We start from the raw sequence: 25,953 nt of genomic DNA on the forward strand, positions 1-25,953 counted from the left end.
TGGCCATGTTTGCTGCTATTGTTGCACGTGTTCATGTAGTTTGCCGACAAAGGCCTAGTCAGCCGAGTCTCCTGGTGTCATGCATGCAGATTCGCAGCTGTTTGATGTTGTGCAGACCGAGTCAGCCTTGCGGGGGCGGGCCCTATATTTTTTTTCCCTTTTACCAGCGGTTTCTTTATTCTGTCTTTCTTCCCCCTCAACTTTGGTCTGACTTTTTCTACTGTCAGTACGTAAGATGCACATGTACATGTACTCTCTGAAACGACGTGATATTCGGTTTTAAATTAAACGAATACCAAAAGTGGTGCGAGGCAGAATGAAACAGCGTGGGTCTAGCTAGGTTCATGACTGGACACCTCTTTTTTGCCACTCTCCAGGGAAGAACAAAAGGAAATAAAAGGGAATATCAAAGATATCAAAGATATAGAGAAACCAAATGTATAAAGATAAAAAGATATAAAGATAGAGACGAGAGTTCGCCGCAGATCACAGCGGCCCCGCTTTCCACACCCAAAACGGCGGCCGGGCCAATCAGCGGGCCCCGGGGCTCAGCTGGCCCAGACTGAGGCAACTTCCCGCCCAAAGAGCCGTTCTTGCCTTTCGTTCTCCGTCCCAACTTCAGCTCTACTCTGCTTTCTCATTACCTCCCTCCAGGCCCTACGACTCTGTGGCCTTTTTACTCCTCCTTCTTCTTTTCCTGTAGACTGTCGTCCTTTTTCTGTGCCTGCATCGCCATCGCGCCCTCGCATTTCTACCGAACTCTTGTATTGCGTGCTTCCTGACCGCATCGCTTCGTGGGCTCACTCCCGACCTGGCGACGTTGCTGCTGCGTGATTCTACGGTATGTGTATATTTCTCTCTTGCCAGATCACTGTTTCCTTGTGTCGAACTTGTCCTTTCCATGGTTGCCGCGTTTTGCCATGTCTCCTAACCACAGTTGCCTACCCCTCGCGCAAAAAGTGTATTATCAAATACCCCGTCAACGATGACTCCATGGTAGAGCCGACGAGCTTTGGACGACGACGACAAGCCTTATGGTCTCCCAGGCAGCGTACCGCGCTAACCATCATGTGTGACCGCTCGACATCAAGAGAAACCTCGTTACCTCTCCGCCGCTTTTTCTTTTTCGTGCACTGCACTTCGCGCCTCGCCTGCCCAGATCATTTATTTTCTTTTATTTCCTTGTCGGGTTGTCCGCTAATACATCATGGGTTTGTCCACTGCAGCTCGAACAGCTCCTGCTGTTTCCCTTCGCCGCTCGAATCGACTTCAACGAAACAAGTCTATCATGCCTCCCGCGACGCTTCCCCCGAAGGAAGATATCCAGGATACGTTGGTTTTACCATCTCCCACAACTTGGATTGACATGTCGACTAACGGTGTCCTCTTTCGTAGCTGGGCCTTCTTGGAACATGGCATCAACGGTGTGATGGTGAAGCTGGAGGATGGTGTGGACATGAAACAAGTACGCATTTCACAATTCTTTTTTTTTTGTCGTTGATATATGGCTGATGCTGACCTTTTACCCTTATCTAGTATATGGCACTTTACACGTTAGTTTCATTTCACCGAGTGAGTTTGTTATAAATGCTAATCTACTATAGTGCCGTCCACAACTTTTGCACGTCACAGAAAGCCGTTGGAAATACGGGTGGGCTTCAAGCTCACAGGGGCGGTTCGTTGTCCACTCCTCCCACTCCTCTTCCTACATTATTCTGGGCTGACGATCGCACACAATTAGCACATCTCTTGGGAGAAGAACTCTACAGCCTCCTTGGCCAGTATCTGACTAGGCACCTCGGAGATGTGTATGCGACCTCGGAGACCCACAGTGAAGAGGCTCTGCTGGGCTTTTACATTCGGGAATGGAATCGGTACACCACTGCTGCGAAGTACATTAACCACCTTTTTAAATACCTGAACCGCCACTGGGTTAAGCGGGAGATTGACGAGGGAAAGAAGAACATCTACGATGTTTATACGCTCCATCTCGTCAAATGGCGGGAAGACTTTTTCAAGAGTGTTCAAGAAAAGGTGATGAACGCTGTTCTCAACCTGGTTGAGAAACAACGAAACGGTGAAACGATCGAACAGTCCCAGATTAAGAGCATCGTAGATTCGTTTGTATCCCTGGGCCTGGACGAGAACGACAGCACCAAGTCGACTCTAGAAGTATATCGCCTCTACTTTGAGAAGCCTTTTATCGATGCCACTCGCGTCTACTACGAGAATGAATCTCGCCAGTTTGTTTCAGAGAACAGTGTCGTCGAGTACATGAAGAAGGCAGAATCTCGGCTGGAGGAAGAAAAGGCCCGAGTCGGGCTTTATCTGCATACTGACATTGCAAAACGCTTGACAGAGACGTGTCTGGAGGTGCTGGTCACTGCCCATTCGGGTCTTTTGCGCGACGAATTCCAAGTGCTCCTCGATAACGACCGACAAGACGATTTGGCTCGGATGTACCGGCTACTTTCGCGAATCAAGGATGGGCTCGATCCGTTGCGCACTCGATTCGAAAAGCATGTCCGTAACGCCGGCCTTGCCACCATTGACAAGGTGGCTGCTGAAGGCGAGAATTTCGACCCTAAGATGTATGTCGATGCCTTGTTGCAGGTTCACTCGAGATACCAGACCTTGGTCGTCGCCGCCTTTGCCGGCGAATCCGAATTTGTGCGCTCCCTTGATAACGCTTGCCGTGACTTTGTGAACCGAAACTCGATCTGCAAGACCAGCTCGTCCAAATCTCCCGAGTTGCTGGCAAGATACACCGATTCGCTGCTCAAGAAGGGCTCTAGGGCTACGGAGGAGGTGGAGTTGGAAGATATGCTGGTTCAAATCATGACTGTCTTCAAGTACATTGAGGACAAGGATGTTTTCCAAAAATTCTACTCCAAGATGCTTGCCAAGCGCCTGGTTCACGTCAGCTCTGTTTCAGATGATGCCGAGACCAGTATGATCAGCAAATTGAAAGAAGCATGTGGTTTCGAGTACACCAACAAGCTACAGCGCATGTTCCAGGATATCCAGATTTCCAAGGACCTTAACGCGAACTACCGTGATTACCAGGAGAAGATTCTGGACGACGAAGACCGACGTAAACTGGTGGATCCTCACTTCCAGATTCTTGGTACAGGATTCTGGCCGTTGAACCCACCATCAACGGAATTCATCCCGCCAACAGAGATTGTCAAAACCGCAGAGCGTTTCCAACACTTTTATTTCGACAAGCACAACGGTCGCAAATTGACATGGTTATGGCAGCTTTGCAAGGGAGAGATCAAAGCCAACTACATCAAGAACACCAAGGTCCCGTACACATTCCAGGTGTCAACCTACCAAATGGGCATTTTACTCCTCTACAACGAGAGCGACACGCTCGACTATGCAGACATCCAAAAGGCAACCAAATTGGCCAATGAGGCTCTGGAGCCGAACATGGGTCTTTTGCTCAAGGCAAAGGTGCTTCTTGCTAGACCCGAGGGATCCAAACCTGCACCAGGCGTGTCCTTTGTCCTGAACCAAAACTTTAAGCACAAGAAAGTCAAGGTCAACTTGAACCTGCAGATCAAGTCGGAGCAGAAGAACGAAGCTGACGACACGCATAAAACGATTGAGGAGGATCGCAAGCTCCTTCTTCAGGTATGTCTCTTCCCTTTTATTATTTTAAAAAAACAATGCTAACATTTCCTAGTCCTCCATCGTCCGTATCATGAAGTCTCGCAAACAGATGAAGCACGTGCAACTGGTCCAAGAAGTCATCCAACAAGTCAAAGCCCGCTTCCCGCCCAAAATCCCTGATATCAAAAAGAACATTGAGGCCCTCATGGAAAAGGATTATATTGAACGACTGGACAACGATGAACTAGCCTATATTGCATAAAACATTTTGCTGTCTTTTTTTTTTTCTTTCGGAAGCGAGTTTCATTTCCGTCATGTCTCATGCCACACAACTATCATGACTAGCAACGTGTTTCTTTTTCTTTCTTTAATTGGGATGGTCGGGTTGGTTGGTCGTATGGATGGGTGATTTAATTGCATTGCTCTCTCTCTCTCTCTCTCTATTTTTTCTATCTTTTCAATCTCTTTTATAAGGCCAATAAGTGGTAGATGGATATTGTTCCGTCTATGTTAAATCAATTCATTTGAGATCAATTCAGATAAGTGGTAGACGCATGCAGCACTTAAGGTCCATAGATAACTCTGAAGACTATCAATTCAGAGGTATTTAGTCTCTACATCAATTGATATGTTACACATGTTATATTCCGATTTTAATTCCGTGAAGATTACAAAGATCAAAATTCCTTGAAGATTTGAGTGGAGCAGGTAATGCCAATCGATATACTAGATTTTTATTACGACGTCTCTGTCAAACGGCCTAAGGATTTCGCAGTAGAAGCCCAGTTTTCCCGGATCATGGTATACCTTGATTTCATGGGCTAGGCTTTGTACATCAGAGTCTCGTAGAATCTTGGATAATGTCTGGTCTGCGCCCAGATCTCGTTCTCTCTGTTCCACGATATTAATATATTCATAGTGCTCTGAAGATTTCTCGTCGGTCGGATTCAAGTTATGCATAATCGCAGGAAGCCTCACTAGGAATAAAGGAGGCTAGAGCCCCACGACCTCCCATGGAACAGTAGAAGTACCTTCCCAGTCGATAACAGCAAGGAATCTGAAGTCTTCGTCCACTATGATGTTGCTATGATACAAATCAGGATGATAGAGCGGGAACGAACAACCATATTTAGTTGTAGATAACTTGTCGGCTCGATCAGCAAGAGCACACGGAAAGTCACTGATTGACCGTAGAACTTCATCTACAGGGCCGCCGCTGTTCTCCATACTTTCCTTTATCTTACTATCAGATAAGGGGAGTTTTGTTTTGGATGCCCATGCCTTGAAATGTTCGGCTGCGGTTGAAAATGGACCTCCTAATCATGGGATTGGGCCGATGTCAAATTCAGCATCACTGCGGCGGATAATCGAACCGATTTCCCCGAGAAATCAAATTGATGGTCTTTGAGATATTAGCGAAACGTTTACACGACGGCGAAGAGTACGCCTGCAGGACCTTCAATTTGAAAATTGGATTTACTGAATACTCTGTTGTTTCAAAAGAGTGGCAAGCTTACTTTGAACCGAGACTTTATCGTCACCTGGAACTCTCTTGGTCATCTCTTGACGCCTTTCAAAAAGTTAAAGGCCGCCAAAAGGCTCTTATAGAGCATATTTGTTTTCATATTGGAATGCCACGATATGAACCTGCAGACTACAGAGACTGTTCAGATTGGGTATCTAAAGGGGCCAGCGGCGTTTTTACTGGAAGGGCTATCGTGGTACTGTTTTCAATACTCAACCAGTGGGATAGAGATCAAGTTTCCACAACCAATCAGTTAGTGTTGGAGATCGTAATTGACTCACCTGAGACTAGTCACGATTCATGCCATTTATGGGACCGCTTGCGACAAGATTTTTATCAAGAAAGATTTAACCCTTCACAACCAGTGGTAGATGTTGTCACACACTTCATCATCCCTCGTCATTTTCTGTCCAATCTCTCATCACATTCTTTACAGGTACTTTTCAAGAGCCTTCCAAACCTAGTGTCAATCAACTATGACTCATGGCTAGAATCTACCCGAGATCTCAAAGTGTTTAATATACTGTCAGAATACTATCGAGACTCAGACTATTGGAACCTATTTATAAGGTCGCTACCAGACACCCTAAAGACGTTAAACCTCTTTGAAGATGTTATATGGCGTTCCCATATTGATTTTATCGAAAAGCCGCCACCTCCAGAGCCTGTAAGAACTTCATGTTCATCAGCGGGTGCTACCATAGCTTGGAGAAGCCTGCGCCTTGAGAAATTAGCTGCGTATTTCGTTGTTGAAGCGGAAGACTTCTTCAAAGCTCGCCAGCCAGAGTGGATCTGGCACAATCTAAAATCGCTAACTTTGACATCTCAGCTATTAGCACATGTCTCTACATCGTCTTTGGCATCTGCTGAGACACTTGTGGTATCGGGTGACGATTGTCTCCAAACGCCCTCCCTTGCTAGAATCAATGAGATGCTAGTGGAAGCAGGTGCTGCTGCCCTTCAAATGCCCTCTCTTGAAACAATGGAAATTTGGAGCGAATGGAAAAGGAATGCCTGCGTCTTCAGATACCAGTCTACAGCAGGCCTAACCACACTAATATGGTGCGACACCTGGGGCCTGGAGCTGGATTCAGCGGTCGTGGATGCCTGGAAAAGAGTAGCAAAGCTGAATTCAAGACACGAATTTATTGTTTCAGAAAACTAGAGGTTAGACAAAGACAATATCAAGTCGTTGGGATGGGGAGGTGTTTACGTGGGTAATATAGGGTATAAGATTTATCCTTTATTTTGGAAAAGGGTTGAATACACTAAGTTATACTGTCATTATCTGAAAAATTCTGGACGTTTGTTGATGTATTGAGGGTTTGTACTACGTTGATAACTTCGACTCAACCTTGTGCTTAACTAGCTAGCTACCCTTTTTTATTTATTTCTCGTGTCATTGTATTTGCTTTTTTCCTGTTTACTTTCTCAACGACAGTCTTAACTTCACCGTATATTTGAGATGTATTATACATACTGTCAAGGCATAAACACAGACAACTCCAACCCACCAGAATACGGCAAAGTCAATGACCTAAAAGGCCCATCTGGATCATTCACGTACTGTAAAAAATCTTCATACAGCGGCCCCGCTGAAACCGTGTTATCAGTAACAACAACCGTGCCCCGTCTCATATGAGGCTGTACCAATTTCAACGTCGGCAGGGCTAGTGGCGTCCAGACTATGATTTTTTTTTTTTTTTCCAAAGTCAGCAATAAAATTTTTTTTTAATACAGATTTCAAAAATGAAAATATCATACTGTCCAAAAGCAAAAGATCAATCTCGGGAAGATCTTTCTGTAGTGTCGTCAACAAATCTCCCTCCCTAAGCTCCACATGCCTCGTCACAGCCTCGCCAGCTTCTTGCCAATACCCTTTAGCCCTTGAAATCTTCTCAGGCTCATTCTCAGTCGCAATAACTTTCCCCTGGTCTTCTTCTCCTCCTCCTCCTTCTCCTCCGGGAAAATTCTGCCCCACGGCGAGAGCAAGATAAATAGTGCTAACCCCATAACTCGTACCGGCCTCGACAACATTCTTTGCACCAGTGGAAAGTATCAGTTGATAGACAAACTCGCATTTTTCCTTGTCAAGCGCGACGAATTTATCGGACATGAGCTTGTTGAGAGCCCGAGTGCCTTCGGCTGGGTCCCGTTTGCGGAGTTCGAGGAGTCCGGATATGGCCTGGTTTGTTTCTGGTTCTTGGGCGAGGGAGAGGGTGTGGAGGCGCTCCAGAAGTGCTAAGATGTGTGGAGGAGCACGCAAGGGTGATGATGGTTTTCCATTCGGAGTAGTCATTTTTTCTTCTCTTCTCTTTTCTAACAACTAAAAAGACGCGGGGTGCTACCAGAACCGAGAGAAAGAAACCAGGCAAAGTTCGTATTTATGTAGGTAGGGGCCACGTATCCGATGACTAATTACCACAAGGTTGTCCTTGCTAATGCAGCTTGTATCTCGTATTTTCTGTGTTACCTCGGAAAAAAACTAGGCCTAATAATTTCGCGCTGGTGATTTGGGGAGGGGACGTCAAATTTGCCCGAAAGATCATCTGATTAGATAACTTTAATGCAGGCAAGGATCCACTACATGTATACTAGTACGATTATTATCCCCGAGTATACGTAATACTTCCTTTCTGGGACCAATAGTACTAGTAAGTATGCAGGTAAGAAGAAACATGTCATTATCCATAAACAATAAAAGACCCTACAAAAGATTCAATAGTCAGTACCAAAAAGAGGTAACCTAGAACCAGTCTTTATACAAGACTACTCAACAACCAACGGCTCAACATTCCAAATACTCTCCGCATACTCATCGATCACGCGATCCGTCGAAAAAAAGCCCATGCGCGCAACACTAGTAATGGACTTTGCAATCCATTCGTCCCGCTTCTTAAAATCTCTGTCAACTATCTCCTGTGTCTTGATATACGAATCAAAATCGTCAGACACCAAATAATAATCGCCATGGTCTGCGATCGAGGCAATCAGGTGCTCAAAGGATCCGGCATCGCCAAAGGTGTTGGATTGGATAGCGTCAAAGACTTTGGCGAGGTTGTCGTCCAGGGTAAAACCTGCGTATCGGTGGCTTTGGCGGAGTTCTTCGACGTCTTCGGCCAAATTACCAAAAAGGAAGACGTTGGATTCGGTGATTTCTCGTGTGATTTCGATCTGCAATAGATTTAGCCATGTTTTCTTTTGTCAAAGTTTCCTAGTAGTCCTTACATTGGCACCATCAAGGGTTCCGATAATCAACCCCCCGTTCAGTACGAACTTCATATTACTTGTACCACTGGCCTCCGTGCCAGCAGTCGAGATGTGCTCGCTGATATCCGAAGCAGGAATGATGATTTCGGCTTTGCTCACGTTGTAGTCTTCGATGAAGATAACTTTGAGAAGGTCGCCAATGTCGCTGTCATTGTTCACCACCTTTCCTACACTGTTGATCAGATGGATGATTGTCTTTGCCATCCAGTACCCCGGTGCGGCTTTGCCTCCAAAAATTAACACCCGAGGAACCAATTTTTTTCGTTCTTCTGGTGTCATAGATTTGATTTTCAGGTAGCGGTGAATAACACCGAAAATATTTAGCTGCTGTCTTTTGTATTCGTGAATTCGCTTAACTTGAATATCAAAGAGAGCTGTTGGGGGAACTGTGTATCCCGTGGTTTCCTTGATGTGCCTGGCGAGACGGACCTTATTTGCAGTCTTGATCTCTGACCATTCCTTGCAGAAATCTGCATCGTCCACGTAACGCTCGATTCCACTCAGTAGTGTCAAATCCTTGAGGAAATCATAGCCACCTAGTTTTGAAGCGATCAGATCAGAGAGTCTGGGGTTAGCTTGGTGGAGCCAGCGTCGAGGCGTGATTCCGTTTGTCACGTTGGTAAACTTGTCAGGGCCGTAGATCTTGACAAAGTTCTTGAAAATGGTGGTTTGGATCAGGTCAGAGTGCAACTCTGCCACTCCGTTGACTTTGTGAGAGCCAATAATTGCCAGATACGCCATACGGACCATCTTGGGTTGTGATTCCTCAATAACAGAGACCTGGCTTAGTAAGTCCCTGTCGCGAGGGAACTTCTTTTCAACATACTGTAGGAAAAACAGATTGATGTCATAAATGATCTGTATGTGCCGCGGTAACAGATTCTGCATCAGAGGGACAGACCACTTCTCCAGAGCTTCCGGTAAAACAGTATGGTTGGTATAACCAAAGGTGCCAACGACAATCCTCCAGGCCTCGTCCCATTCTAGACCCTCCTGGTCAACTAGAATGCGCTGTAGCTCGACGATTGCAAGAGTGGGGTGGGTGTCGTTCAATTGAATTGCGACTTGTTCAGGGAACTCGGACCAAGCGCGCTTAGTCTTTTTGAACCGCCGTACAATGTCCCAAAGAGAAGCAGCACACCAAAAGTACTGCTGCTTCAGGCGGAGCTCTTTACCGCGGTCCAAATTGTCGTTTGGGTACAGCACGGCAGAGATGGCCTCTGCCCGTTGTTGATCAGATACGGCGCTTTCGTACTCGCCTGCATTGAACTTTTGGAAATCGAATTCGCCACTGCTCGCCTTGCTGGACCACAGACGCAGGTTATTTGTCGTCTTGGTCCCATAGCCGGGGATTGGGACATCATATGCTACTGCTTGTACTATCTCTCCACCGACCCAGTCGTACTTGACTTTACCATTTTCATCCTGATGTCTGATAGACTGGCCATAGAATTGAATATCGACGGTGACATCATGTCGTGGGAACTCCCATGGATTAAAGTCGAGCCAGTAGTCGGGGACTTCGACCTGATACCCGTCGATGATCTCTTGCTTGAATATACCATACCGGTAGCGAAGACCATAGCCCCAGGCTGGATAATTCAGAGTAGCCATACTGTCGAGTAAACAGGCAGCCAGACGTCCTAGGCCTCCATTTCCCAGGGCGGCATCGTGCTCCTGGTTGATGATATCTTCAATGCGGAAACCAAGCTCTCCCAGGCCATCTATCAACAGATTTTGTTAGAGCTGTTATTTGTTTGGTAACTGGTGGATCATACCTCTGGCAGCTTCCTTCTTGTCGATATTCAACATGGCATTGTCGAGCGCTCTGCCCATCAGGAACTCCAGAGACAAATCTATAACCGAACCGAATTAATAATCATAAACCAGTGACCCCTACAGTCATTTAATTGCTTACAGTACACGCGCTTCTGGTCGACAAAAGTCTGACGCTGCTGAGTTTTGTTCCACTCGATGATCAGTTTGTCTCGAAACGCCAGCGCAGTGCCAGAGTACGCCGCTCTGGAATTTTTAAGTGTGAGAATATCATTTTGGTATGCGTGCGTACACGTGAGTGAGTAAACTTACAGTTCATCACAATTGTATAAAGAGCGCGCAAGGGTGGTTTCAATATGCTGGACGAATTCTCGCTGATAGTTTGATTAGTTACTGAAACTTCCATTTTCCTTTTTCGAGCTGTCGAACCTCAAATCCATCTTTGTCCACGAAACCCTGCGCCGACTGTGATGCCGTTAGTAATTTCTTTCAGGGTTTGAAGTAGAAGCCTAAGAGGTTTTCCTACGTGTTTTCTCCATCTACACTAGTCAGCAAAAGAGGCAAAGACGGCGCTACAAAAAAAGAAGAAGAACAAAATAGACTCACGTCTCCCTAAGCGACTCCGGGATACTCGCTTCAACAGCCTTGATCTCAGACGGTCCCAACCCAGTAAACGTTCTTTTATGCTTGGGCCGACTGAAGCCCGGTCCCACGGGCCGCAAGTCTGCGACATGGGCGCCGATAGAAGGCTTGCGCTCGCGAGCCAATGGTTTTGCCGACATTCTTTGAATTGTCCTTCTATTTAAAAGAAAGATGGTTGTCGCAGAATGGAATAAGATAGATGAACGGAGTGAGTGCGGGCTGTTTGTTATATGATGTAGCAAATGCAACTCGGGTTGCACGCGTATGTCGTTTGACCGGGTCCCGCGACAATGCCAATGCTCGTTTGAGGGATGTGGGCTTGGATCAGAGAAACACAGACACGGACACGTATTTCTGCAGATGTCGAGTATATAGAAGGTCGCAGAGTGACAATTCACGAAAGGAGTTGGGTCAGAGCGTTCTCGTTGTGCAGGGGCAGCATTGCACAGAGGAGGGGAAAGGCAAAAGAGGAAGAGAGAGACATATTCTCCCTTATAAATTGAACGCAATCAGCCTCATGGAGAGTTAACTGGTCGACGACAGCAAAGGAAAGCGCTGGCGGGGAAGACCACAAACGGCAGGTCTAGATCGAGACCGGCCCTCCCCCCGGATTTGGCACGCATGCAGCATCCATTGATACTGTATTGTTGCTGTCAATAATACAGTATTTTTTTTAAAAAAGAATTTTGGCTACGTGATTAGCCTTTTGCGACAGGTCGCATGTGGCTTGCAAGAGCGTGGTGTTATTGGTGGTGTCTGAGCTTGGTCTACATCAACATACTATATAATCAGGTGCATCGTCTTGCATCAATTGATGCACGTTGGTGGGTCAGGAGGCTACAAGGGATAATGTGCGGATCACACGACTACGTACTATTATGTACTATCTACTTTAAGGCACTTGATAAACGAGACATCATTGATATTGTATGTTTTGACACAGAGTAAAATGATATTTATCTTGGTGACGTCAACCGGTGGGGGTCATGGTTTCCACAGACATTATTACAACACACTAGCCAGTCAATGAGCTTAATCGAACAAGTATCAAAATTCAATGTTACCAAAGACTAATCCTGTATACTGGATTGGATATCTGCAAACGGAAGAAAAAAAATAATCTAAGATTGCTCAAGAGACATGCATGCAGGACCCTCCGAGCTCCCCCAAAGTAGTAAAGAAAACACATGAATTCATTATAGAAATTCATTGTACGGAAATGGATACAAGACCAGCAAGCCCAGCTCTCGAGGAGAATAAAAAAAAGAGGAGAAAGAAAGAAAGAGAGAGAACGTTGATGTCTGGTTATTTGCTAAACCGTCCGGTCGAATGCTCGCAAACGCTTGAAGAAAGAAGAAAATAAAAGGGAATAAAACAAGTATCGTTGCCGAGGGATATATGGAAAAAGGGCAAAAGCAATAGTCGTCAAGACCACCAACACTCCCCAAACTAGAGCACCGCTCGAAATCGCCGGAAACCAGGCGAATGCGAAAAGGCGACATGAACGACCGTTGTTGGTCGCCATAGAACAAGGCTCAGATGAAACAAAAAAACATAAGAAATTATATGTCGCGAAAGCAGACAATAGTCTTGCTGGATAACCGGATAGATGCCACATCACAGCGCCAAGTCGAAAGACGAAATATAAAAAAAAGACCAAACCCGCCGCCGAAACGCCATTTTAAGGCCGTAAGTGAAAAGCGAAAATAAAAGAGTTATGTAGGAGATTCAGTAAAGTCGAGTCGTAGATGGGTGCGTGGTGATTATTATTCTGGACATCAGGTAAAAAATAGAAACAATTCTGTTCATCGACCCGAGATTATAGAATACCCGAGTCCTTTAGAGCATTTTGAAGGATGGTTTCTTTCACGGCGGCGAACACGAGACGAATGTTAGTGGTATCGGTAGCTTGTGTCAGACTAATTTAAAAGTTAGCATTGCCCAAATACAGTCTGTGATTGGGTCTTCTTACTGAGGGTACAAATTGAGATGGGCTCGGTTGACCTGGTTGAATCGCCAGAGGAGATATTTGGCCGCCCGGTTGACATCGTTGCCTCCGGAATAGTCGGGGAAATAGTTGCTCAAAGGCGACCGGCCGAGTTTTTGGCGGAACAGATCGACCTTGTTGAGGAACAGAATGATACTCGTGCGCATGAACCATCGAGAATTGACGACCGAGTCGAAAAGCACCAAGCTCTCCATCATACGGTTCTTTTTGGGGAGTCAGCATGGCCGCATTTGTCAGTGGAAGGGGAACCTCATACCTGATTGCTTTCCTCCAATAGCACCTGGTCGTATTCACTCAAAGCGACACAGAAGATGATGGATGTGACGTTCTCGAAACAATGGATCCACTTTTTGCGTTCACTACGCTGGCCACCGACGTCGAACATGCTAAGAGGTGTGTCAGCATCACTAGAAAAAAGCAAGTTATGGAATGGAAACATACTGCATGCTGAGCTGACCCATTGTGAAGCGTGTTTCATAGATACCAGTTGTCTTTGTTCGGGCGCGTAGCACGTCTGCTTCGTTGGGGATGTAGTCTGCGGCTGATATTCGTTTCGCGTGCTCAAAGAAACTGTTTCAGATTTGTTAGTTGAAAACAAAAACAAACATGAGAAAAGAGAACGTACTATGGCGCCGAGTCCATCAGGTAGAATTCACTCTGGTGTTCCAAAACGCTGGCGGTACACGGGTCATTCCAGATGTAAGTCACCGCATCTCCGACCTTTGGATCCAAGGGTATGTTTGGGTCCGGGTCTATGTTGTATTCCATGATGTATGTGAGAAAATCGCGGACTCGTTGGCTGGTCGGCTCGACGTCGAAGTGGCCGTACGCCTGGATGAGGGCCTTGGCACAGTCGAGAAGATTCTTGTAAACAGTCAAGCGATAAAGCGCGAGCTCTTCGACACTGTATCCATTTTGGTGAATAATTTTCATCTGTTTGACGATGGTTGATTTTCCGCTTTCGCCGGAACCTAAGCAATCCAGTTAGCCAAGAATGGACCGACCGGCAGCGAAAAAAACAAAAAAAAAAACAAAACCAAGCTTGTCGTTAATATAACGTACCTAGTAGTAGAATTTTGCATTCTCGTCGTAAACGCCGTGAGTCTTCCTCTAGTTTTCGGTCGATCGCTTGGCTTTTCTTTTTTTGCTCGAGGTCGGCATTGCTCTCAGAGCTGACACAACCACCCATCTTGCTGGATTGGGGTGTATTTTTCTAGCTATTAGAAAATGTGTTATAGATAACGATTCGGAGGGAAGCAAAGAGCTGCTCCAACCCAACAAGGGGTGTTTTTTGTCGCTGTTAACGTGTGAACGCAAGGCTAGCCGCCGAGGCTCGAGGCCGCAACGATAGCGTTGTTGTTGAGAAGGGACGAATGCTGCTTGGTCGAGAGGAAATACCAATAATCCTGAGCGACGAGTTTATTGATCGTTGAAGCGACCGGCGAGGCTGGTGGTGGCCGCAGTTCCAGCGCTGTCCACAGACACCGAGCTGTCGACACAATGGGAGAACGACAGTGACGAGAAAATTTTCCTTCTTTTTCCTTTCCAGACGTTTTCGCAATGTCCCTACCGAAATGATGGCGACTTTGACAGGCAAAGGAAGCGATTTTTTCCGGGGCTGCGAGAGCACGAGTTATCGCGATGTTTTGAGCTGAGCGGAGCTGAGGTGGTTGTGTTCGGGTGGCTATGGCGGGCGGCAGGTCCGTTCGTCAGGTGATTGATAGGCTGGGGCTCGCTCGTCGGGCCTAAAGCGGATGTTGATGCGAGGAGCGGAGCGGTGTAGTCGAAGGCATCAAGACCAGGCGAGGCGGGCAGAGCACAGCGAGGGCAAGGCAGACCTGAGGGAGGAGGGAGGGTGAGGTTTGAAGGCTGAGTGAGGTTTGAGGTGAGTGAGCGTGAGTGAATGAAAGGAAATACACGGGTGGGTGCGCCGAGTGGATGCAGCGAAACAAGAGGTGGTAGTAGCGGCCGTCGCTTTGGGGGGGTGCGTGTGCCAGATGTCGTTCCCTATCCGCCGTATTGCCGTGACCGTAATTTTCATGCGAGTCACGAGTCCGGCGGGGCCAACCGCACAGCGCGGCTGCAGGACCCGCCGGCACCGCCGTTTTGACACGGTAATAAAATACTAAACACCACGGCCACGTCGGAGCCGGTCCAAGCGTCACGGCGGTTGAATGCATACTTAGCGAAGTACTATTGCTAATACGCACTGAGTCAAGTATATTATTGACCAGCTACCTGTGGTGATCTGCGACTGCGAGGCAGTGATGCAGATCGGGTGCGGTGGGCGGAGTCCGGCTGTTCTACCATGTACGAGGCGCATGTATTTTATGTCCGTACTTCGTATGCCTGTTTAAGACGGCAGGCGGTCTCCGGTGGTGTTTTCCGCTCAAGCCATGGTACGCACTCGGTACGATTATCGTCTCCAACGTGCAGGACAATTGGCGGCGGCGTGTCAGTCGTAAGCCTGCTAAGTGATCGGCCCTTGGCCAGTGTGTGGACTGGACAGTCGCAGCCAGTGTGGAGACTGGAGACTGGAGACTGGAGAGCGACAGCCACCGCTTCACGTGGGGGGTGGGCCCCCCAGCCCCGGAGAAGCCAATCAGCACGCCTTGGCGCTCGCTAACGCCGCTTGGTATTCCCTCGCTGCCTTTTCTGTGTGCCGCCAGTTGGGGCCGCCAATGCACGTGTTGCCCATGCATTCAAGTATTTCCAGTGGTACAAAGAGTAAGTAAGAGAGAAAAAAGATAAAGTGTGATTAATTGTGATAGCTGTGATGAGCCCAACTAGCGAGCCCTTAGTCAGCCGCAGCGCCGGCTGTCATTGGCCGGCTCCGGGTGCTGAGTCACCCCGTGGGCTGCCGATCTGTTGGTCTGTGAGGCCGATCCAACCTGCCCCTTCAGGGGGTGACGAATTATTGTGCAGCCCCCTTTGCACGGAGTATGTAAAGGAATTGAAAACTTGAAAGTATAATAATGCCACGTTGGTTTGTCCGAGGATTAGCCGCGTCTCATCGCATGCTACTGTCACAGCCTCACGAATGCTAATAATAATTATAATAATAATGAAGAATGAAACACTTGCACATGAAACGTTTCGGCCCGCTGCCTGGGCGCCTTTTTTTTCTTTTTTTACACTTTTTCGCTTTGCATGTTTTTTGTTACTATTTTCGGCGGCCCTCGGCTGAGGTGGTACGGTACACTGCCTGGATCGGGTTAGTGTTGCACTCTATCACGTGATGGTACGGAATATGTTTTCCCGACCACACTCTGATTGCATGTATATACATATACATACATTTATATATATATATATATATGTATTAATATATATATGGATGTATGTATATGTATGTATCTAAACACGTCCATTTAAATAAGTCAAATAACCTAATTATATATGAACAATTTGTCGATCACAAACAACGCACCAACCGAGATGAAACTGGCGGTGGACTGCTAGACAGTCACATGACCTATCTTGCATATAAATATCTCAGTTGAACCACCGCGGTCCTCTGATATGCCGGAAGTCTGAAGCGAGTCTCATAATCATATCGAATAACAAGGAAGATAGCGTCATTCCATCGATGAAGCCCAGGTCGAGACCTGGCACTTTCAGCCAATCACCGCCCGCGAACCGGCTGGCTGCCCCGCGGGACGACACGCTAGTCCGTTCTGGGCCAACAACGTCATTCTTGTCTCTTCCCTGGATTTATTATTATTATTATCAGTAGTCTTTATTCACAAACTGGCTTATTTGATGCGCCCGTAACAGTTTGTACAATATACAATAATTGTCTTGAAAAATCCCTTCTCCCTTAACCCCCCTCTAATTCCTTTATCTGGATCAGTCCGCCCACTATCCCAGTTCTCGTGGACATCTGGGCCAGCGCCAGCAAGCCAAGGAATCGCACCCAAGTAAGGAATTAATTGTACCTAATCGATAAATCGCAAACAAGCAAGTTAAAGAACACTCCAAGTGCCCGGTACGGCTTGTCAGGCATTTGACGTCGTCGGCGACCTGCCCATTTCCGGCTGCGACCCGCCAACCACAAGCTCGCGCACCCACGCCACCTCTCTTCCCCCACAACGTGCTGCTGGCTGTGTTTGCAAACTCTCTCGTTTTTGCTTCTCACCTCTCTCTCTCTCTCTTTCGGTCGCATCATACCCCCGCCGACAAATCCCAATCACTTCTCTCGTTCCGAGCATCAACAACTCCTACACGCGCCCGCGCTTCTGTGTTTAGCCTTGGTCCATTTGTTCGGGACGGTCTACTGCTTTGCCCGCCCAGTATGGCGGAATTCGTGCGTGCCCAGATCTTTGGCACGACCTTTGAGATCACCAGCCGGTAGGACTTTTCTTTTCTTTCGCTGTTTGTATTGTGGAAGCAGAGGGGGAGAAATAAAAAGAGGGGAGGAAAAAAAAAGGAAGGGAGAAAAGAAACAGCTGCTAATTCACCGCCAGATATACGGATCTCCAGCCGGTGGGAATGGGCGCTTTTGGTCTTGTCTGGTAAGTTACCATCGTCGCCAGTCACTGCGATTGAGATCTGTGAAACTGACCGTCTGTGTCGCAAAGCTCCGCGAGAGACCAATTGACCGGCCAGCCCGTCGCTGTGAAGAAGATTATGAAACCCTTCAGTACCCCGGTTCTATCGAAACGTACATACCGCGAACTCAAACTCCTCAAGCATTTGAGGCATGAAAATGTGCGCTGTCCTTGAAAACGAACATCTAGACACAATACTTACACATCCCAGGTCATCAGCTTGAGCGACATTTTCATTTCCCCGCTCGAGGACATGTACGTATATCCGTCGCATACTCGCTGCGCGATCATTTGCTAAATCATCTCTTGGATTAGTTACTTTGTCACCGAACTACTAGGCACTGACTTGCACCGACTTCTCACCTCGCGCCCTCTCGAAAAGCAATTCATCCAGTACTTTCTCTATCAAATTTTGGTATGCCGCCGCTCTCCCGCGCGAAAATCACTCGGTCTGTACTCACAAGTCGCAGCGAGGACTGAAATACGTCCATTCCGCCGGTGTCGTCCACCGTGATCTTAAACCCAGCAACATCCTTATTAACGAGAATTGCGATCTCAAAATATGCGACTTTGGTCTAGCCCGTGTCCAGGACCCACAGATGACTGGCTATGTGTCGACGAGATATTACCGCGCCCCCGAAATTATGCTCACATGGCAAAAGTACGATGTCGAGGTCGATATTTGGAGTGCCGGATGTATATTTGCCGAAATGCTGGACGGGAAGCCCTTGTTCCCTGGAAAGGACCATGTCAACCAGTTCTCTATTATTACTGAGCTTCTGGGGACTCCTCCAGATGACGTGATTGAAACCATTTGCAGCGAAAACGTGTGTTTTTACCTTGTACATTCTAGCTTTGGAGACTGACTTTGTTCGATCCAGACACTTCGATTTGTCCAATCGCTACCAAAACGTGAACGGCAGCCATTGGCTAGCAAGTTCAAGAATGCTGAGCCTGCGGGTATGTTTTCTGGGGGGAAAAGAGAAAGAAAAAAAGACAGTGCTAATGTTTTGCAGCTATTGACTTGCTCGAAAACATGCTTGTTTTTGACCCGAGGAAGCGTATCAGGGCCGGAGATGCCCTTGCCCACGAATATCTAGCACCCTACCACGACCCCACAGACGAGCCCGTTGCCGACGAAAAGTTTGACTGGTCGTTCAATGATGCCGATTTGCCGGTGGATACGTGGAAAATCATGATGTATGTCCCCGTCTCTGCCATCCTTTACATCTATCTAATCGCCAATCTTTCTTATAGGTACTCGGAAATATTGGACTACCACAACATCGACCAGGGTTCTGAAATTGCCCAGTTTACGCTGCAACAAGCCTCAGGGGGCGTGGTTCCACAACAAGTTTGAGGGAATGAAGACACCGCACATTACAGTTGTGCGCAGCTGTTACAGACAGCTCAGGGTTCCAGAACCCTGAATGATTTAGTCCATGAATGATTCGGCGTAATATCTTGACTGGTGTTGCGGACAAGTGGCATGTACATGACTGGCCGTTTGTTTCCTTGCCTTTTTTTTTTTTTTTTTTGTTCCAGTTTTTGCTCTATTACCACCCTATTACAATCCATCCTGTGACATTTGAGACATTGACAGGAAGAAGACGCAACTTATTCGGAGCACGTTATCACGCCTTAAACAGAGACCTTGGCATGGAATGCATGTTAGAAACAGAAATGGTTTATTGAAATAATATTATTGCATTGGATGATTGAATACATACACTATGTGAATGAAATCCTGAAATAATCGTAGATCGTAGATCGTCATCGTCATTGGCGCAACCCCGCGACTCGCTCACCGCCTTTCATTTCACCCAATCAAATCGCTCAAGTCGGTAGGCTTAAAGAATCAACAAAAGGAAAGCTTGCGCGACACTGGACGATCAGTAAATCTTCACCTTCCACGGCGCGCATTTTTTCAATAAAGAGCCTCCCGTTTTCCCTCTGTCTTATTTTTTGTGGCGCATAATTGTATTCGCTTTATGGGGGGCTGTCGGGAAAGGGTGGAAAAGCGACAGTCCAATAACTCCCCCCTTCTGTTCACAATCAATCCAGTTCGATTCTTTGTGTCGTCTGGTCGTATCGCGTCCCGAGAAAGACATCGGGATATAGCCAGGTATGGCAGAACCGATTGCGCGTCAGGATCCTATTGTCCTGGTTATAGATTTTCACCATGCTAGGTTAGTTTGTCTACTTCTAAATTGAGTCGGAACCGCTGCGCGTTTCGGCCATGTTACAAGTGTTCTGATGCGGGGCATTGTCTAACTCACGATTGCTTTTTATATATATAGAGGCCCTGAGATCGAGCTATGTTTCGCTGAAGAAGGAACAAATCCGCCGGTGGACAATGACTGGTCGCTTTTGCCATTCATGGCATTGTCTGACGGAGCACATGCGTATGTCTTTTTCACACGTCTCTCTCCTCGGAGGAGTCTCTTCTCACCATAACTTCTCTCTATAGGTCAACCGAAGACTTTTCATACTTTTCCCTCCGCCGCGAAGCAACACCGACACAAAAGGAAGCAACATCTCTATTCGGCATCGCGTGTACGCGGCAGATCGCGTCTAGCCAGTTACTCAATCGCTCTCCGGATGTGACCAGATCTACAGTACAAAAGGCAGTCGTGGTGGTGACGGATCGGCCGCAGCATTTTGGGACATTGAGGGAAAAGTTGTCCATGGTTACGTTGGCTTGGTTTGCGCAGCGGTATGAGAGAGTCCCCCTGCATGCATGCATATCTGCAACGTACATACATGCATTGTGCATGAATGGAAATGTGATTCGTCAATTTGCTAATATGCAGCTATAGAGACTTTTCGGACGTTGATATTTTAAAGGTATCTTACCTCTTTTCCTGTGACATGGCCAGTCTGGCTCACGAGAGTTTAGAAATTTCGGGAAAGCTTGATTGCCAGTTTACTGAACGATGATGCCCAAAAACATGCCTATCTTGGTAAGATCCTTGTCTGTTTTTCAGGTCGTTTGACTAATTGGTTAATCAACAGGCCTTTCTCTGCGAGAAATGATTCATCAATTTAAATCCCAGACCCTCGTTTTATTCAAGGGGCTCCTTTTACAGCCAAAGGTATTCTTTCTCTAGTAACAATACTACTCAAAACTAAACTAACGGAATAGATGCTTTTTTTCGGTTCCCGATGCGAGCGTTTATGCATGATACAATTTTCCTTGCTCTCTCTGATACCCGGTTTAATCAATAATTTACAAGATTGCGCCGATCCAGCGTTTGATTCATATTCCGAAAGGGCTGAGAAGCCTAGCTCGCTCAAGACGAGCGAGCGAAATTCTTGTATGAGATGACCCCTGGCAGTCGGTTTTTTGTTATAACCAACTAATCGAGACGTAGTACTTGCATATATGGGCTTGCCATTGCAAATTTTTGGCAAAGTAAGTCACGTTTTGCGTTTTGCGGGATTAAAATAATTCTAACACATACAGGGAAGCATGTTTGGGCCGTATACACCGTTGCAGCAACTGGACTTGCTCGCCGATCATGGGACCAAATCGTATGTGGTGGGATCGACGAATTCGTTACTCCTCCAGCAAAAGGATCGTTATAGTGACGTTTTAATCAATGTACGATCCCCCACAACTACTTCCGCATGGCCATCACCGCTAATAAAGGCCATGTAGCTGGATGAAGGCACAGTCAACGTGACTTCGCCATCGTTACGAGCTGCTTTGACGTTGACCGCCGCAGATAGACGGTGGATTGATTTCTTGGTGCAAACCGTCAACGAGACGTGGGACGAAGCGCACCCGGAGCAGCCCAAGACACACGGATATGTTGGCTCAGAGGAGTTTATTCGTCTGCAATTTGAGGAATATCTGCTTGCTTTGCTGTCCAGCGTGAACCATCGAGAACACGTCGGACCGTCTGTTCCGGCCAAGTCTAGCGAGGCGACGAGCAAGGACAGCAACAATAAGACTCGCTCGACGGATAATAATATCGACGGGGACCCGACACTGGAATTCAGCACAGAGTTTATCACACAATGGCAGACAACGCCAAACTATGCTCTGTTCCACCGACTCACCTCTGACGCACTGCTCTTCTCCATTGTCGAGCCGCGGCACCCGTGCGCCGGCGGACTCACCATAGATGATATCCAGCGAAGACTAGCGCAGCAGGTATCCGAACTTCATCTAGACGACCGCGTCCGCGAAGGGCGGGAGGCGCTCAACAAGACCTTTGTGACGGGCCAGAAGAAAGTTTCCAGCGCTTTTAACAATTTCTGGGCAGATATCGAGGCTATGCGGGAAGCACAACGCAAAAAGAATGAAGAGCGTTCGGCGGAGCGTGGTGATGAGAAGGTTTCGAACAGCAACGAGGTTGGACAGTCGGAATCCTCGTCGACAACACCAACAACAACTCAAGCGACGTCGTCGTGGTTCGGACCTCGACGGGCACCGTCCGTCGATCTAACTCAGACCCAAGCCTCGGTCAACACAGCAGGCCAAAAGGCCGGCGCGTATTTCAGTTCCTGGGGCTCATGGGCCAGCGAACGGCGCAAGGAATGGCAAGATCGACGAAGCAACAGCAGCTCGACCACATCGCCACCACCGTCAATAGCTCCTGGTACTCCTCCTCCTCCTGGTACTCCTCCTCCTTTAACGTCACCATCAACACAAACCCTGCCGAGCGTCACCGAAACAGCAGCGGAGCCCGAAAATAGTAGCAACCGGCGGGACTCGTTTCAGCATCAGAGAAAGAGCGAGGATGTACCTGCTCTGGGGAGGAGTGTCAGTCGGAGGAAGAGGTGGAGTAGCGTGCTACTGAAAAAGGATCTTGATGCGGGTTCGTCATCGCCGTCGTTGGGTACTAGCGGTAGAAGGGGCAGCGTGGATGTGCAAGCTGTTGAATCTTCGTTGCCGAAATCGCCGCTGGCTCAGGCAGAGAGCTTGTCAACCTTGTCAACAAATGATGCAGACTCATCAAAGAGTGAGGTAGAGAATCTCACAAAGGGTGGCACGGAAAAGTTGCCGGAGCCATCATTACCTGTCAAGGATGAGGTTGAGGAGGAGAAACCAAGCAATACCGAGAAAAACGACGAGACAGACTCGAAAGACTCGACTGAACAATTACCTGAGAATGCTCAATCCAGCCCTGAGCAAGAAGCACCTGCCGATAAACCATCCGAACACCCACGGCGCACATGACAGAAAAATAATGTTGCATATATCTATATCTCTATATTATATCTCTATATCCCTATATCCCCTCATTGATGATGTACATGAAAAAAAGAAGGGCATTACATATGTATGAAACCGCGTGTTTATAATTGTTTGAGCACAAAGTCATTAGTCCAAGTCTATCTCTAGTACTATGAATATACCTATTCCTTTTATTATTATATTAGTAGCATATTCAATATTTAATCTTGGAAGATCTCTTGAATTTAGTATTAAGGTATCTAGGGATTTACTAGACAATACCGGCTTTTGGGGGAACGCGGATACTGTTCTGCAACATTTGAACGTTGCAACAGATCTAACCATAAAGCCTTTGGCTATTTGGTCAGTCCTTATTATCCAACAATAAATACAACCAAACTCGATTCCATAAAACCTCATTTCATTTTGCCCCAAAAGGCCCCAGAGAAACTTTGGCGCTTTGTAAACTGTTAACTGAGATTTTTACTGCGCAGCAAGCAACGAGTCTCGAATCTCCTTCGCGCATGCTTCAACTATAAAACTATCGCCATGATTGGCAATGTCGTATCTCACTTTTGGGCGAACCGATTAAGGCGCAGCGAATCATGTCTGTGGAGTTGGGCGCCATCTGGTAGAAGCGTACCATGACCAACATTCCATACATTGTTCTTGGATATTTGTCCTGAGCTCGAGCTTTTAGGATATAGCTTTGAAGCTGAAAGAATGGAGCTTCCCAATGCTTTTTATCTGCCCACCACTGCTGTAAAAGCTACCTTTTTGGTCTCGGAAATCGCTTCGCTTCAATAATGAACGCTTTTTTGGATCCTTGGATAATGAAATTGATAATAAACTGATACTGTGACATTTGTTTTCTACCCTTCTTTGATGTAGGGTCGCCAGGGTATAATTGTGATTCAGTGATAAATCGATCTGTAGGAAAGTAACAAGCGCAGATGTTCATCGTCACATTGTCGATGGGCGCTTGCAAAGGATTGTCTTGCGTTCTTATGGAAAAACTCTCCGCTTGATTATTTTCAGGAGCATTGTGAGGCCGCACAAACGGACCTCATGAGAGGACTGCTGGGTCGCGTGTGTGACAGGCCTGCCTAATTGCTCAGGGGGAATCTGTGGGACTAGTCAGAAAACAATCCATAGCAATCAAGAGACTATACGTACTGCAACACACCGACTACGCTTCTTTTTCCCAACACAGCGGGGGGGGTGGTTCCTCACCATCAGACTCGTCTGATAGCCCCCCCAGGGGTCTTTGCCAGTGGTTCTTCGCGAATAATCGTGTCTTGTAAAAAGGCGTCGATCGCGGCTTGCTGAAGATCAGAGATATTTTGCTTTCGTGGCCATTCTGAAGACCAGCCTCAAAATAGTAAAGTAATAATATTGAATACTTGAACGTAACAAGCCGACTTTGTTAAGATCTTAAAAACTCGTGAAATATTGATTATAAGAAGTTAGGCATAGAGAACGTAACACCAAGAAGATTGGAAATATTGATATACGAAAGCGAAGAATAGATAAACTGACTTATTGTTCTTAGCCAACATATTGAAGTTAGTCATGTTTGCCCATCAATATGTCGACAACGGCAGACCAGAGGTTGCCTAAAGCTTCAGAATAGGAACGAATATTATTATTGAATTACTTAAAAGACTTGAAGCTATCCAGGGGAAATTTCTTTTGTGCGCAAGCGGTGCTTCTTCAGGAGAAGCGCGGTCAGGTGACCTGATTCCACAACACAATTGGCAGAGCCTATATTCTTAAGATATATTGTGTGTCTTCTTTTAGTGCTATTGATACCCCAAATCAATCATTGCACGCATTTACTTTCTCAGCCCACTCTATTCAAAAAGAAACCAAGTAGTTATTGATTGTTGTCGGCCTATTGGTGCCATGATCTATATACCTTTGACTCTATATTAGAGTTCTAGGTCTCTCATATCCTTAAAGATCTATCAATTATTTATACCCATCATGATGGTGTTTATATTTGACTCAAAGACTACAAGACCAACAATACGAAGCACAGGAGCGAACCAGTCTAGGCAGTATCAGCAACGCGATACACCAACTTCCCTCCACTCACCTTTCCATCCCTCACCAACTCCAACCCATCCACCACACCCCCGAGCCCTCCACTCTTCAACACCACCGGATGAGGCACCAACAATCCCTCATCCAAAAGACGCTCCGTAATGCCCGCAAACATACTCGCAAACTCAAAATCTTCTTTGCTTGCAGGGAAATGTCTACCAAAGAGATCAAATGCCTCGCCACGAAAAGTCATCAGCACACTACTCGAACAAACCACATCGGGCCGGCGCTGTGGCGAGAAATCGTTGAGTAACAAAGTACCGTATCGACATGTTGGCTGCTTTGAGAATGCCGTTTCGCAGATGCTGATGCTGGATGGGTTGCCGATTGTGTCGAAGATGAGTTTGAGTTGGCCGTGGGTGTAGTCGTATATCTGTTGACCGCATGTAGGATCCTTGTAGTTGAATGCCATCTCGGCGCCGCGCGAGGTGACCAGGTCAAAATTCTTGGGGTCACAGGTTGTAAGAACGGTATACCCAGCTCTGTGTTTTAAAACCTTGTCAGCTATCCCATTGATATCCTCAACGATAAAAAAGAAACATACAGCTTGCCAAACTGAATCGCCAACGTCCCCGTCGACGAACTCCCACCATATACCAACAAAAACTCTCCCTTTTTCTGCTGCACCTGATTCTCTACTACAGGCAAATCAAGCCCCATTGCCTGAAACATTCCCTGTCCATCGGTAATCGCACTCACACCTATTGTGGCCGCCTCCTCAAACCCCATATGCGCCGGAATCCGTATACACGTATCCCCCTTTGCAACAATATACTCTGCAAACGCGCCATCCTCGGGCCTGGCATTATTCCCACCGTGCGTAACACCGCAGACGCGGTCACCGGGTTTCCAGGGCTTGCGTACGAGCGGACCGACGTCACGAACGATTCCGGCGAAATCGCTACCTAGTAACCCATTGTCGGGAGAGGCACGGCCCTGGGCAATGGCTTTGGCGTCTGTGGGGTTTAGGGCTATGGCGATGGTTTGGATGAGGAGGTAGTCTGGTGGGAGCTTGGGGATGGGGTGAGAAGTTGTGACGGTGGCGTGGGTGCCGTTCCAGACGAGGGCTTTCATGGTTGTTTTTTTTTTCTTCTTCTCGGTTTTTAATAGAGTGTTTTTTTAGTTGGCTGTGGTGTTTTATAAGTATCAATGTTTGCCTACTTATAGTGGTGACTCCCGCTGCCGAGTGGGATAGACAGTGCAGTATTAATAATAGGTCAGCCAACATCTCTGGTCTGGTCTGTTGCACTCTTATTGACCAGGAATTGAGACT

The 25,953-nt window shown here is 47.0% G+C and overlaps 7 protein-coding genes across 7 annotated transcripts; 3 read left to right on the forward strand and 4 right to left on the reverse strand.

The window, feature by feature from the left end:
• Positions 1–1,207: 1,207 nt before the first annotated feature.
• TRUGW13939_09474 (uncharacterized protein) lies at positions 1,208–3,880 on the forward strand (the record flags this gene model as incomplete). The annotated part of the gene is made up of 4 exons (XM_035492596.1): positions 1,208–1,465; positions 1,537–1,553; positions 1,605–3,639; positions 3,692–3,880. 4 exons carry the CDS (start codon positions 1,208–1,210, stop codon positions 3,878–3,880), a joined length of 2,499 nt encoding a protein of 832 aa, XP_035348489.1.
• A 2,745-nt stretch (positions 3,881–6,625) lies between these two features.
• TRUGW13939_09475 (uncharacterized protein) lies at positions 6,626–7,442 on the reverse strand (the record flags this gene model as incomplete). The annotated part of the gene is made up of 2 exons (XM_035492597.1): positions 6,626–6,828; positions 6,908–7,442. 2 exons carry the CDS (start codon positions 7,440–7,442, stop codon positions 6,626–6,628), a joined length of 738 nt encoding a protein of 245 aa, XP_035348490.1.
• A 470-nt stretch (positions 7,443–7,912) lies between these two features.
• On the reverse strand, positions 7,913–10,971 carry TRUGW13939_09476 (uncharacterized protein; the record flags this gene model as incomplete). Its single annotated transcript, XM_035492598.1, has 8 exons — positions 7,913–8,317; positions 8,372–10,137; positions 10,192–10,269; positions 10,332–10,435; positions 10,502–10,563; positions 10,619–10,654; positions 10,716–10,728; positions 10,796–10,971. The coding sequence occupies 8 exons, from the start codon at positions 10,969–10,971 to the stop codon at positions 7,913–7,915; spliced, it is 2,640 nt and encodes an 879-aa protein (XP_035348491.1).
• Positions 10,972–12,650: 1,679 nt separating this feature from the next.
• Positions 12,651–14,028, reverse strand: TRUGW13939_09477 (uncharacterized protein; the record flags this gene model as incomplete). Its single annotated transcript, XM_035492599.1, has 6 exons — positions 12,651–12,750; positions 12,804–13,042; positions 13,096–13,225; positions 13,281–13,409; positions 13,465–13,810; positions 13,902–14,028. 6 exons carry the CDS (start codon positions 14,026–14,028, stop codon positions 12,651–12,653), a joined length of 1,071 nt encoding a protein of 356 aa, XP_035348492.1.
• A 3,105-nt stretch (positions 14,029–17,133) lies between these two features.
• TRUGW13939_09478 (uncharacterized protein) lies at positions 17,134–18,749 on the forward strand (the record flags this gene model as incomplete). Its single annotated transcript, XM_035492600.1, has 9 exons — positions 17,134–17,189; positions 17,306–17,353; positions 17,420–17,549; positions 17,601–17,644; positions 17,705–17,804; positions 17,860–18,216; positions 18,271–18,349; positions 18,406–18,589; positions 18,647–18,749. The coding sequence occupies 9 exons, from the start codon at positions 17,134–17,136 to the stop codon at positions 18,747–18,749; spliced, it is 1,101 nt and encodes a 366-aa protein (XP_035348493.1).
• Positions 18,750–19,516: 767 nt separating this feature from the next.
• Positions 19,517–22,577, forward strand: TRUGW13939_09479 (uncharacterized protein; the record flags this gene model as incomplete). The annotated part of the gene is made up of 10 exons (XM_035492601.1): positions 19,517–19,578; positions 19,690–19,794; positions 19,860–20,105; positions 20,209–20,236; positions 20,289–20,352; positions 20,405–20,484; positions 20,535–20,706; positions 20,764–20,804; positions 20,856–20,993; positions 21,051–22,577. 10 exons carry the CDS (start codon positions 19,517–19,519, stop codon positions 22,575–22,577), a joined length of 2,463 nt encoding a protein of 820 aa, XP_035348494.1.
• Positions 22,578–24,627: 2,050 nt separating this feature from the next.
• On the reverse strand, positions 24,628–25,754 carry TRUGW13939_09480 (uncharacterized protein; the record flags this gene model as incomplete). Its single annotated transcript, XM_035492602.1, has 2 exons — positions 24,628–25,162; positions 25,225–25,754. 2 exons carry the CDS (start codon positions 25,752–25,754, stop codon positions 24,628–24,630), a joined length of 1,065 nt encoding a protein of 354 aa, XP_035348495.1.
• Positions 25,755–25,953: the final 199 nt, after the last annotated feature.

Source organism: Talaromyces rugulosus, chromosome V (genome assembly GCF_013368755.1).
Source record: "Talaromyces rugulosus chromosome V, complete sequence".
Lineage (NCBI taxonomy): Eukaryota > Fungi > Ascomycota > Eurotiomycetes > Eurotiales > Trichocomaceae > Talaromyces > Talaromyces rugulosus.